Source organism: Carassius auratus, chromosome 37 (genome assembly GCF_003368295.1).
Source record: "Carassius auratus strain Wakin chromosome 37, ASM336829v1, whole genome shotgun sequence".
NCBI classification, from domain to species: Eukaryota; Metazoa; Chordata; class Actinopteri; order Cypriniformes; family Cyprinidae; genus Carassius; species Carassius auratus.
The window spans coordinates 6,142,480-6,157,359 of NC_039279.1; the positions used below are offsets into that span (position 1 = coordinate 6,142,480).

A 14,880-nucleotide genomic window follows, 5' to 3' on the forward strand; every position below is an offset into this window, starting at 1 on the left:
CTTTAATAATTCATATAGAAATCCACATGATATACTACTACCGTTTAGGGGCAGTAATATTTTAATTATTTTTTTATAGCAAAGATGACAGTAAATACTTTTGTTACAAAAAATATATATTTCAAATATTTATCAAAAAATACAAAAAAAATATTATGCTGCTCTGCTGTTTTCAACAAATTCTACTAGTTCTATTAATCAAAATAAACAAATAGTTATTAAAAAAAAAAATTCTTGACCACCAAATCACCATATAAATAATGATTTCTGAAGGATCAGTTGATACTGAAGACTGGAGTAACTTTTGCTGAAAAAGAAAAAAATCTCAATATTACAGTTACTACTGTATTTTAAATAAAATAAATGCAGCCTTGGTGAGCATAAGAGACTTCTATAAAAAACATTTTTGATCCTAAACATTTGAACAATATATTTGGGATCAACGTTTATTTTTAATTAATTCATTTAAATATTATTTGAGATTTACAGCTGCAACCCAGGTAACTGTCACAGTGTACGTATTTCACTAGTGTGCAGATTTTCTTGAGCAAGCCTAAATTCAACCATTGTTTGAAATGTATCGACCTAAAACCAAGTACCTGAATTGCTTAGTTGGAAGTCCATTGTCTGGAGCCAGCCGGTTTGAGCTGTGTGGGGCTGCTCTTATCTCGCCTGACACAAAGCACTATATGGGAGTGGGCGGCTGCCCCATGAGTCTGAATGGCTCCACCAGAGCTCAATGTGAAGCAGTTTCATACTGTTACATTGTCTGATATCTGACTTTGACCAGTGAACAAGGGAGGTGTAAAGAATGTATGGTAAAGACAGAAAATTTGCTTTCTGAAAACAATAAAGTGAAGATATCCTACATAATATGAGTTAGGACTCCTAACACAGTTTTAAATCCTTCATGTTTTCCTTATAAGTCTATATTCAAATATGGATCAGCTTCTAACTTCATCTAATCTGAATTAAATTATTTTTTTTCTTTTCTCATCCCAGTTTTAAAAGTTCCATGTTTTTACACAGAAGAGCTCAAAAGATGCTTCTCTTAATCACATCCAGCTGTTCTAACGAGATGCTGGATTTAAATGTCTGTATTGATATTTTGTTTTGCTTTGTTGCTTATATTAGGTCTTGATAGATTCCGTAGATAAGACCTCCACTGTGACATGAAGCATTTCTAATATTATATGCGTTTGCTAGTAGCCTCCATGAGGTGTATATGTGCAGCTGGCCCGAAAAAGAAACAAAGAAAAGAGATTGTCCTTTGTATCAGATTGGATTTCTTGACCTTTGCGAATAAGGAGCACACAAACTATTAAATGCAGTTTACTCTTTTGCTTGACCTTTAAAACAGGAGAACACTGGAGCATTGGGTGCTCAGTTCTGCTCTTCGGGATCCACCTTCCTGTGGAAATCAGCTCTAGTTGTAATCAACACAATATAGATAATCAAGGTCTTGGGGTTTATTTGAAAATAACATGCAGATGTGCTGGAACAGAGTTTCAACTGCAATTGGAAGGTTTTTTTCACCAGAACAGCTGTAAAAGATGTTGTCAGGGCCTTTACCACCACATTTACATGCATAAAAGTTTCTGATTAAGGTTCATATTGTGGTTAACTTTACGATACTATTGAAATGTTACCGCGTGCTATTTAGAAGAAATTAGAAATTAACATTATTCTCATGCTATACATGCCTTTGTTTATTACACTGCATTTTGACTACTTTTGACAGCAGTCTAATCAAATACATTTTCATTTCTGCAATGATAACTAATAAGACTTTTTGATTTTGATGCTTGTTTAAAAGTTTGTATAAAAAAGTAAAGAAAATTGGTTTAATCTGGTCATAGGAATCATTTTAATGTGTTTACATGCTGCTTAAATGAGGGCTAAATTGTCTTTTTAAGCCCCCATTTAAGAAGCATGTAAACACATTAAAATGTGATTTAACCAGATTAAGCCAATTATTATAGAAAATGTGACTGACCAGATCAAACAAATTTTGGGGTAAGTAGATTATTGATAATAATTGTATTGATGCTGTCAGATGGGAATAGGAACACAAAAAAATTAACAGAACTGAGCTTAATAATGTCACTATATTGTCTGAGCTGCTTATAGCTAAAATTAAAGCTTTTTCATGATTGATGAACCTTTTAACTTCTACACTGATTTTGCTGTTTATTACTGTGAAGCAGCTTTGAAACAATCTGTGTTGTATAAAATGGCACATAAATAAAGGTGACTTAAAAATGACTAAATTTTTATCATAAATATTCTGACAACATTCAGTGTTTGATCAGTTCAGTGGATAATCAGTTGGGGCTTTTCAGTGGTGGAATCTTATATGATTACATTGGCAGCCCTCAATCATGAATGTGGTTGTATTCTTGGTTTGTGTAGTTGTAGTTCTCCATTACAGAGCGTGAGAGTGTGTTGGTGGTGTGGGTAGGAGCTGCTGAGAGATAGGCTACATAAAGGAATCCTTGCCTACATCACACGCACAGACCCACGCATGAATTGCGCAGTGCCCACTGATGTACTCATCTCATCTGATCCTCCTCCAGTCCTTGGGTGATAGCTGCACTAAGAGTGATGTAGTCATGATGATACACATCATCTAACCTCTGATTTAGAGACAGATTTGACATCTTTAAATAAAAATCCACCATTAAATGTCTCTAATAGCACGTTTATAAAATATAAGGAAATGCATAGAGGAGATGTTGATGTTTTTCTTACATTCTAATTTTGTTCTAACATGGTCTAATTTCATTTTAAACTTATTTGTATGGTGTTAAATATGTAAATTCGAGTAATATTAAATATTTTAAGTAAATTAATCGTTCAAATTAATTTTCATGCATTGACTTTTCAATAAATAAATGTGAATAAAATAATTCTGAATAAAAATGACTGATGTCCATACACAATTTAAATGACAAAAACCTAATTAACACTATTAAAAATATTTTATATTATAGAAGTTTATTTTAGATCTATAATTATTATTCAATAACTGATTTAGGCTATTATCACTGCTGTATAATTTCTACAGCCAGATGATGACAAAATAAAATGATATACTTCCAGTAAATACTATCAGTCATTTTTTTTTTATGGACGAAAGGATAATAACTTGATTTGGTTGGTTGGTTGTTGATTCTTATTGAATCGGTTCAATTAATGATTCAATGACTCCTTCAATATACACACGCTTGTCTACTGGCGAACGAAAGCTGGAGAAATTCTCACCCATTTAATCTTTTTAGTGAACAGGGGATTCAAAGATTCAGTTCATTGAAATGAATCAAAAGCAACACATCCAGGGACACAATCATCATGATCGAGGAACAGAATGTTCTTAACTCATATACACTGCTTAGCGTCCAGCCAAACTTGAACCTTATCCATTATGACAACAGTATACACTGCAGGGACGCGGCACAATGTTGTACTAGTAAGAGCATATTACATTTTTTTTTTTTTTTAGTAACGAGCCCAAAACTGGTAGTAAATGATTTCAGGTCTGCAGCTCTGTCACACGAACGCTCAAGAAGCTCTTCCGTCGCGTCGCGTCGCTCGCTTCGTAGAAAGCTAAAAAGAGAAAAGGCGGAGTCCGTTAAAAAATATCAAGCGCAGTTCCAGTGACGAGGATAAGCGCGTGCGGTGGATTCCCTCCACTCCGGCGGCTGCGCGTGGGCATCAGTGGGATAGTTCCATATAAAGGCTCCCGCATCCTCCTCTGCCTCTGACACTCTCTGTTTGAATGATACGGTGTCCTCTCCTCCTCTCCTCATCCTGTGTTTTCTCGGACACATTTTCCTGCAGTAGAAATTCAAATTCTCGTCTATGGTTCTGACTCAAGCTTCCAAAATGTCCCGGACCGAAGAGGTGCACCGTATAACGGAGAACGTATATAAGGTGAGTTTCACTTTTTGTATAGGCAACCTCTGTTTATATTTAATCTGCATTGGGTATTTTCTATAAATTATGTACCAGATTTATTCATCAATGTTGTAAACTTAAAACAAAATCTGAATGTAGGGGTTTCCCTTTTAAAATTTGTCTGCTGATGAATAACTTGCTTAACGGGACAGTTCATCCAGAAATGAACATTCTGTCATCATACTCAAACTTCTGTTGTTCCAAAGGGTGTCAGTTTCTTTTCTGGGACACAAATGGAGATTGTGGTCAGAATGTGAGGGACTGATATTAGTATTGCATCAACTGCAATAAAATTGTATGATGACTGAGACTGTCTAAGTGAATTATGACATATTTTATATTTTACAGTGAACTGTCTGTCCCTTTAAATAATACAAACTATATTGGCTATATGTAATTAAAAGCAGATATAGCTGGTTTCAGTGTAGAAACAGTTTAGCCAAATACTTGAATCTGTCATCTCACCTGTAACTCACTGGAACACATGTGAGTTCTGGGTGCCTAGAGTGATGTCATCACTTATGCTTGTAGACGATAAATGCATTACATGAGTTTGCTTCTGGACATTTCCTCAAGTTCTCTGGTTCCTTTGTTTTTGGACTTTGTCATAAGCTTAATATTTTAATACTTGCCCTGTCTTTGAAGGTGTTAGTGTGTGTGTTTGTAACCGTGGATTTGTTTTGCTCTAAATGAGTTCTCGGTTGGTAATGTGGTATGAAACTGATTGTGTAAAACAGATGGAGCATATCTGAGTCTCGTCAGGGAAGAGTGACTAATGCACTTGCATGGATCCCCACTGCACACGAATAAGAACATCCATTTATCTCTTTTTTCTGCCAGTGTTTCCCTTGTGGAGCTCATGTCTGTTGTAGCGTACCTTTTTGAAACCACCTGACTCACCAAACTAAACCTTGGTGACTGGAGAGACTGACCCAGTGAAGCGTGTTAGTCCAATCCTGCCGACATCTGTGAAGGGACTTTAATGTTTAGGCTGTTAATTCCAACCCATGGAGCTAATATCCTTGGCTAGTGAATGAAGGGACACTATTATTTCTTGGGCAGGGGCGGCATTTTTTCTAAGCTTTTAACTTTTTTCTTTGTGGGTAGAGGAAAAATTGTGCAGAGAAGAGAACAGAGTGTTTTTGTCAGAAACCATGTAGCAAATGCACTTTTTAAGGCTATATTTTAATGTGATATGTGAAAATCAGACATCATGGTATGTGCAGTACATTTTGTCCTATGCATATGCAATGACAACTAACATGCACATTGCACTATGCACATTAATCTATTTAGTTAGATAAAAACGGGAGAATTGTATTAATTTTAAAATTACCTTTATACTTTTTATTACAGTTAAAGGTACAGGTTGTAGAACCTGCCACTAGAGGGCACACTATCAAAACAATAACAATCGCATGGTTTGATGATGCTAAGAAGGAGCGTGGAATGATGGGATTTGTTGTCTTCTACCCAACCGCTGACGGCCATCAATCAGATGGAAAGATAAATCATGGATTTAACGCGAGTTCACCGACTTGTGCGAGTAGATTACATACAACGTCAATGCAAAGATGTAATCAGACTATGGATCAGACGTGTCCTCGCACGGGTCTAGATCTGCGATGCCCCGCGTTTGGCATGTATGCCCCAAAATACTAATCCTGTTGATCATTATAATAGCATACGTTTTCTGTAAAGATACGAATCAAAACAACTCACCTGTCGAGTAAAACACAAGAGAGATCGGCATCTCTTTCTAGTTGAAGTTTGTGCCGAAGCTACTTCCGCATTTGTCCACGACACTGTTGTCATGTGGTGTTTACGTCAGTAAAGGCGGGAACAAAGGGTAACTAACGTCATTGACAGGCGACTGCACTGCACCGTGTCACTGTTTAGAATGGGAATTTTCTCATGATTTACAAGTAGTTGAAAACATTAGAGATATTGTTAGTAATCAGCTGGACAAAATATATAACACTAGCTTAGTGGTCTTGGGATATTTTACAGCAAATATCTTACAAATTGTACCTTTAAATAGTTTTGCAGTGTAAAACAAAGAGCCTAGTAAATAATGTGAATCAATACAATTTTATAATTACATTAAAATTAAACAATATGTTGAGAAAAATGGTTTAAAATCGCTTTAGATGAACTATGTATGTGACACTGCATGATACATAATTTTTCCATTATGGAAAATGGAAAGCACATTTGACAGATGTGCATACATATGTAAACTAACAGGGATGATGCTTTAACTTGGAAAGGTTGAAGTCAAAATGAGGTCATGATAATATCTGAAGAAGGAAGTTAGTTGTCTTGTACTGTATGTACTTACATCGAATGTGGAGATACATTTTTCATGAGCTTAAAAAAGTTGTGTAACCAGCCGAAAGAAAAGCTTTAGTTTAATAACTGGGTGTTTCTTGACCACATAATCCTCCTTCAGGATTATTTTGCATGCATTAGTATTATCTTCTTGTCGAAGGCAGAAGTTTCAGAGTATTTACAATAAAACCATTTCCAATATTATGACCTTTGAGGAAAATTGACATTTTTCTGCTGGATTGTACTTGATTGATTGTCTCAGGATTAACTAAAGACCTCAAGCTTACGTATTTCCAATGTTCCCTAAAACGATAGGATGATTTTAGGCAGGATGTACTCCTAATTTATAGAACTGGCTACTTCAAAACCTATATTGAGACACTTTAGAAAGTAATCTGTGGCAGCCAGCTCATAGAAAAATGATTTAAACCTCTGCTGGGTATCATTATTTCAATGTCCTGTAGCGTTGAGAAGTAGAAACTCAAGTCATGACCAATACCTCTAGCTTTGAGCATTGAGGTTGTTTTATCCTTTCAGGCTCTAAGTGGAAGGATATTCATTCCTCATTGGGTCTTTTGGCTTCTTTAGACTCTGTGATTTGTATAATTATGGGTTTTGTGAGGCCACAGTGGGGTCTTCTACTATAAGAAATAAAGAGACAGCGGATGCAGCGGAGCAATAAACTGCACTCACAGATGGAAGAACGAAGTAATGGGCCATTTGACAGCATCAGGCATAATCTTTCACATCAGCGGTTCTTAACTGGAGAGACGTGACCCAGAAATTTGGGTTGGTTCTGTCACAGACAGCAGGGCGAAACACTGTAAAATGCTAATCCTAAAATACAGTATACCATGTAATCATTCATTGTTGAGATGGCAAAATAAATAGGCTTGTTTTCAACTTTTAAAAGGGCAAAGGAAATGGTCCCTGTATCTTTTGTTGTTCATGTTGACATCAAAGGACGAGAGTCTGGTAAAACTATACTAAAACTCTGCAGAAAAGTAGTCAAATTTGAGAGATGCCAAAATAGATGGATTACTCAAACCAATGGGGTCAACAAATTTGTACTATTCATTTTTTGCATATTGTTGAGCCTATTGAAATTTTTATTTTTTAATTTTTACTTTTGTACGATAACATTTTTTGCCACTGTTTTGGGTTGATACTTAATGTCCAAAGTAAAATCTAGGTCCTTTTTTTTGCAAATCTAGTTGAGAAAATTAGTTTTACTGTATATTCATGTAACTGGCTGCTTTGTCTTTTTGAATGCTTTTAATTTTTAAGTGCTTTTAATGCTTGTTGCATTTTCTGCACTGTAGAAATCTACAGAAATGTAATCACCCTAAAAATGTTTTGGGTAAAGATGCATTACACTATTAAGAGTAGCAGAAAACATTTATAAAACTGTTTAATGAACAAACATGAAAGGTGTAGAATGTGTAAATCTGCCATTTTTCCAATGGATTATTTAACGTAGCATGTCTTATGTTAAACTCGATCTGTCAGCAATTGTTTGTCCAACTTCAATTGTGGATTTGGGAGTGTGTCGATATGTATGTTTGTGTGTACGGCTGGCAGCTGCTTAGTAATCCCACATCACCCTGGGAGCCGAAATCCACCCGTTTGCACTTACGAGTGACTCAGCCTGCATCTGCCAGTGTGTGTGGGCAGTGTCTCACTGGCCGATGGAGTATGTTTGTCAGTGCGTGCATGTGCCTATGTCTCCGTGTGTGTGTGTGTGTGTGTGTGTGGGGTGGGGGTAGTGTCTCGCAGTCCAAATGGTCCAGTTGTGCCTCTGCCAAAGCGTAGGGGTTTTGAGTGAGTTCAGATTTGTCTTTGCCCACGGTGAGTAGGACAGTCAGACCTTAGAGATATTGTCATCTGTTGGAGGCAGTTTCCTTCGTACCATGCTGCACTGCCCACACCTTGACCACATGTCCACGCTTGAACTGGCCTTTTACTGGACAACACTTCTCTTGATGTAGATATCAGGCTAATTAATGCTCATGCATATTTTCTTAAAAGAGGAATATTATTTGCCCCTTTTCCATCCAAACAGCTGTGGATATTAGGGGATAATTCAATAAAAAACCTTTAAGCCACATTTAATGACAACGATTACTTATTGCTGCCCAGAGAAGATTCTTTGTTTGATGGATCTCTACCTTGTTACGAAATCAACATTATCTGTGTATGTGTATTTGTGTGTGTGTGTTTTTGTTTTGTGTTCAGGTGTGTGTTCTCAGTAAAATGAAGTGTATTGTCAGGGTTGAGCGGGGATTTCTTTATAGGCTTGCTGTGAGTTTTAGGTGAAGCCAGTTAGTGTTTGGATTTCCCAGTTCATGTGCAAATCAATTAGAAAGGCTCAGTATGTGTCCCTCTGCACCCTTGTTTTGGTGTTGTATAACAAGTCCTAGTTTCAACTTTTCCTCTTATGTCAGTCCAAGTCATCTGGAGAGCCTTAAAAGTATATAGATGTCATTAACATCCGTTCTTAAATATTTTTGTTCGTTTTTTTGCTGTAAGCTAGAAGACAAATGGTATCTTAACAGAATGTTGGACGAAAGCCGTTGGACTGTGTTTTCATCTGTGTTTTTGACCGCCTGTGTACCTCTAAAGGGAATGGGATTCTTAGTTGAGACAAGGCGATCATAAAAGCTCCGTAAAGGGCAAAGCTTACAACTTTATGCAGAAGCCTACTTACAGATAGCCGCATTATGAGTCTGCCACCTTTATTCATCATGCCATATTTTTTTTTGTGTGTCTTGCTTTCTGGAATCTTGCTGAAAACCAAACTGACCTCCTGTTGTTGCTTTTCTTCATTGAAAAAGTGTTAAATTAATCGTTGGATTGATGCATCGTGACATGGACAATTCTGCATCGATGCAGTAATAGACCATAATTGATTATAGCCTACTGACATCATAAAAAAAATTACCCACTACTTTTAAATCTAAGATCTGGGTACATCGCTGCAGGCTTCATTGCACAGGATATGCGCTGTTAGACACATACAAAATATCTGATATGTCGAAATAGGTCTGTGGATTAATGTGAATGCAGCCTATTAATGCTGCCACTGTCTATGATCTCATCAGTAATAATAAAACAGCAATAATGCTGAGGAAAAAAGAAAAACCCATAACTATGATTGCTTCTAAACTTTTGTATACTTAAAGCACTCTTGGATAGCGAAATAACTTTTTGTTTATCGCTGGTAATTGTCTTTCCCCCCCTTTGCTTGCATGTTTTGAAGCTATATTTAATATTTAAGTTCTTAACAATTGTTTTGATTTATTATTAATTTGTAATTATAAAAAAAATAGCCTGCTTATATTATTTAATAAAAATGCACAAAATAAATTTGATATAACAGTGATGCATCATGATATCAAATCGAATCAAACTAATATATTAGTTCTATAAAAACTCTAAATAAGTGTTCATTGACTGCCAATCAAAATCCATCCTGCGTCAGAGAGCTTGAGCATTTAAAGCGGCAGACAACAAAACTGCAGTGCATGCTTTTAATAAACAGAACATTATCTCAAGTTGGTGTGGATGATAATATAGTTATCCATAATGGCGTGACCGGGCTTTAGTCAGTGCTCTAATGCAACAGAAGACTGTATTGTGGTTGATGTGGTGTTGTGGTTCAATCTAAGGGTTAGAAGTAACCAGATTAAAGAGTTTTATGTGTGCACCCAGATGGAGAGATGGAGAGAGTCTCTGCATGATTCATAGGTGAGAGGCAGGCCAGCTGTTTGAATGTCAGTGATGATGAAAGAGTGAATGAGAAAAAGAGGAGGGAAAGATTTTATGTTGTCACACCAGATTATTGTGTCCTTGCAGGCACAACATGTTTTTGTACTTTCATATAAAAATCACACAGAAACACAAAATCTGTGTGATTATAAAGGAATTAATCAAAATAATTACTTAAGCAGCTTGATGTTCAAATCCACATCAGGTTTACTGATAAAAAATAACCAATAGTACTTAGGTGTCTGAGAGGTATTTTGGTCTTTAGACATGTCTTCAATCAACGCTTCTCTTGATGATGAAGGTGATTTGCTTATGTGACAATATTTTGGGTCCATCCCACCTCATTCCAATCTAATGTGGGCTAATGTGGTCCTCTGACAGCCATGATGGATATAATACGATTGAAGAGCAATCTGTTTCTGTCATGCCTGTTATCAATAAATACTAGCAGGGCAAACATACTACTGTCATGCCTGCCAGGCAGAGTGATTTGAGTGGGTACCAGAGAAAGGACAGAGGATGGAATTGGCAAGCAATGAGAGAAAGCTATTCTAATATCCCTGATGCACAAACGTGTAAGGTTACAGCGATGAGGGTCTATATTTGTCTGGATCATCCTGCAAATTGCAAATTCGCCCTGCAAATGATGTGGTAGCAGTCTAGCAGAGTGGTGAAAAAAATGTCTGGGAATATTCATCTCATATAAAAAAAAATTATATGTATACACATACACACACAAACACACACACACACACACACACACACACACACACACACACACACACACACACACACACACACACACAGACACATTATATATATATATATATAAAACTGCACTATGTCATGATAGGATTTGTTATAGTGAAATTATTTTATGCTTATTTAAATGATTATAAATGGGATGGTATATATAGTAATATCAAATAGTGTTTTGCATTATAGTGATCAGAATTTAATTATCACTGAAACCTCACAATGGGGGAAAATCATAATGAAGCTAAAATACACATGCAAAATATAATTTCTTATATACTTTACATTTTTTGTTGTATTTAACAGTTAGAGAGGGAAAGAGGAGGAATAGAGTAGAATAAGAGACACTGATTGAAGGTGAGAGGAAGTGGAATTGTTTTTACGTATGTGTGTGTTTGAGACAGGAGGAGATAATCGGGAAATGCTGGGATCTTTGCTGTGACATTTCATTCGAGATCTCACGGGAGGGTACACCAGCAGATAGATGAAACTGTGTTTGTGTGCAGGAACCCTCACACACACAGCCCCATTATATACATTCATTATACCCAGGCACATGCACCAGCACATGCGTCTCAGTTGGATTCATAATTGTATTCTTTCACTGAAATTCAAATTAGCATTTCTGTGAATGGATTAAGGTGTTGGGATGGAGGGGGACACAGTGTTCCTTCAGTCAAAGGTAATGAGCTCTAGCTGGCTGCACAAACCCCCCCCCCCCTCCTGCTGTGATCAGATGGTACGATCCAAACGTGCAGGGAATAGGAATGCACTGTAGCAAAGAGTAATGCGGGGGGAATTCCGACACAACCATATTTGGGCGAGGAAGTTGTTCTTTCTCCATCTCACCTCTCCAAGCTCACTCTGAAGTGGAAGGCACACAGTGCTGATGTTCACGGTGAACTGGCACAGGCACACATACACCCACACACGCACAAAGGCTCATCTGAAATTTAAATGGGTAAGATGAGCGCCATGGCAGCTTGTAGGAGTGAGACAGCTATAACTAAATGTCTTGCAGCATCGGCATTTGATAAGGAAAGATCTGTTCACGTGGGAAGATGGTTGCAGCCTCGGGAGAATACCCAGATTAAAGTCTAATACTCTTGCTGTTATTGTCATAGTGTGGTAAAAGGGTAAAATTGATCTCGAGTCAGCGTTTTCTTGAAGCTTGGTGTTTTTATGAAGGAAGTGGTTAAATATCAATCCTTTAAAGTTGCGATGAAACAGAAGTAAAAGAGAATTTTTTTGTCTGTACTGTGACTTACATCTGAGTTAAATTATTGAAATAGAAAAAATGTAGGGCGGAACTTGGTTCTGCCAATCAATTATTGATTGGATGGAGACAATCAGCTGAATTCAAGCTTGAAAGATTGTTGATTATAAGAAAGAGACGGGGTTTAAGTAGGTGAAATTATTAGAGAGGTCATCAGTCTTTTCACCTGAAGATCAAGTCATGACATTATGATTAATAGTTGCAAGGATTTAAAATATTAAATGATTTATTTTTACAATAAAATGTACATTTTGAAAATGCATGTGGAATTCTCATTTCATACCAACTCAAAATATCTTGGTATTCTGTATACATTTAAGAAATACTTTTGCATGATAAACAAAATTTTATGTGGTATAAATACATACGTATGAAAAAGAAGTTTCTGTTCATGAGACGTAGGAGGAGGTTTACGAATTGCATACTGCGTTTACATCTCTGAGTGTGTGGGCATGTTTTTGTGACATATCAGGACACAACTTTGTATAATGACATGGGTATGACACAGGTATTACAAGGAGAGGGTGACTTATGAGGACATAACCCATGTCCCCATTTTTCAAAACGCTTATAAATCATACAGAATAGGTTTTTTTGAGAAAGTAAAAATGCACAAAGTTTCCTGTGAGGGTTAGGGTTAGGGGTAGGGTTGGTGAAGGGCGACAGAATATACAGTTTCTACAGTATAAAAACCATTACGCCTATGGGATGTCCCCACTTTTCACAAAAACAAACGTGTGTGTGTTATAAAGCTAATATGTGTTGTTTACTAGATGATCTTACAATATGTAAATTCCAGTGTTTCAGGGTGCAAGGGGTCTTTCTGAACAAGCGAAAGTGTGTCGAGCTGGAAAAATACATACAGTGCAGTATTTAAAGCCAGGTTCAACTTGTAGCAAGCTTGTAGCGATTGGACTTTTTTCAGAATAGATTTTAAGGTATTTTCCAGCATTGAATAATCAATTTTATTGACAGTGCAATGTAATGCTTTGAACAGAAGGTTAGCCGCTGAAAATTAACTCTAGCATTTTGGTTCAAATACATACTCAGACACACTGGTTAATACACATCCTCATTATCCATTTCCCTACTCAATTATCCTGAAGCTGTAAGGCTCAAGAACATTACATAACGCAGAACAGCAGGAAGTCTTAACCAGACCAAAGCTTACATCAGTGGCCACACGACTGCTTTAACCATGTTTTAATATGTATATTGAAGACATAAAGAAGCATTTTTGCATAACCACATGACATTGAAGCATAGATTGTTATTAGACTGGCACACACACACACACACAGATGCAAGAGTTGATTATATTCATCAATCTTTTCCAAGCTGTCTGAGACTGCAGCTGCATTAGTTTCACATCACAGGCTTGTGTTGTACCAGGTTTATATAGCTCCAAGGTAGGTTTTGGTGCATAAGGGTGTGTTTGTGGTAAATGAGGCTTGTTTACAACCCTGCTAGTTCATCAAATAATAACCGTTCTCCCATTTTTCAACATATTACCATGACAAAGCCAAACTGTGTGCATGTGCATGTAGAAAATCTGAACTCATGACTCATTCATATTCTCAAATGCTCCTTAGTCTTTTATTAAACTCGGATTATAAAGGAATTCTAATGGTTAAGTTAAATAAAAGTTGCAATAGAATTGATGCATTGAACATTTTTTGGCTGATTATTTCTGCTGATGTGGTTGGATATCTGTTATGGAAATGGTGCTTCATTCAGTCTTCTGCACTATTTTAAGGGAAAATATATATATTTTACTTTAGTGACCATCTGTATTATCTAATAAAACCATTCATATTTAGTGCTGTACTTGATACTGTAATATGTGAGCGCACCTTTATTTCCCCCAGCTGTTTTTGAGCAAGGTTCCGCTGATAGAATATGCAGTAATATGAAATCTTGCTCTGTTAAGTCTGTTAATTAATTACATCTTAGTGAACATGAATGTTACGAAGTGCTGAAGAATTACTTGGAAATCTGTGTTTCGTGTCTGGCAGAGCCACACAGGGAAGGAAATTACACCTAATTGGGAGTTTGGTTGCTCTCGTTCATGCTTGTTAAACATAGATTGATTGCTGTGGGACTAATCGAGGAAAGACAGTTTTCCCAGTGGAGTGTTTTTAATGCTTTTAATGATTAGATGTTGGGAGGACATCAGCTTGGCACTGGTTCATGTATAATGCGGATTTCTCTAGGACAGAGCTCTCTGGAAACTGTTGTGGAGAGGAAAATAATTTGGTTAAATTTACTTGCTTAGTGATTTTTAATCTTTCCCATGTACATATAGAATGGATGAGATTTTAAGGTTTGCCGTGCATTGCATTCTGTTCATTTACTCCCTTATAATTGGTTTGGTTTACCTCAGCACTTAAGTGGGAAATTAGTGGGCATTAAAATGTATTAAATTACACACTTAAGCATTATGTTTTGCCAAAACCTGACATGCAAAAAGCACCCTGGTCGTTCCATGAATACCAGTTTATTTCACTTCATGAATGCGATCATGTGCTTTCATCTCACAGGAATGTGGTGCTGTGAGATCAATCACACTGCGTCTGTGTAAATCCTTCCTTGATGAAAACATGCCAGCTGTGTTTGCACCTAATCTATTTCCTTCTCATATCTTCTGCTGGGGTTTCTTTGTTGGTCTGCATTCCCTTTTTCCTTGATTTAATAATCAAGACTAGTACCGCTGGACAGACTCTGCTGTACGATTGCATGCAGCAGATGATGAATTACATAAGAAATAATTGTGAGTTAAGATGTTGGTAGAT

At 36.7% G+C, this 14,880-nt stretch overlaps 1 protein-coding gene across 11 annotated transcripts in view; it reads left to right on the forward strand.

Moving 5' to 3' along the window:
* Window positions 1-3,649: 3,649 nt before the first annotated feature.
* The window catches only part of LOC113055982 (brain-specific angiogenesis inhibitor 1-associated protein 2-like), a 48,408-nt gene continuing 37,177 nt past the window's right edge, over window positions 3,650-14,880 (forward strand). For 3 of the 11 annotated variants that reach the window (XM_026222397.1, XM_026222399.1, XM_026222401.1), the window contains exon 1: window positions 3,652-3,933. In XM_026222397.1, coding sequence (XP_026078182.1) covers window positions 3,862-3,933 — 72 coding nt within the window. In that variant the 5' untranslated portion in view covers window positions 3,652-3,861. Of the gene's footprint in view, window positions 3,934-14,880 lie in introns of all 11 variants that reach the window. The other 8 variants (XM_026222402.1, XM_026222398.1, XM_026222405.1 and 5 more) reach the window with 4 other exon arrangements.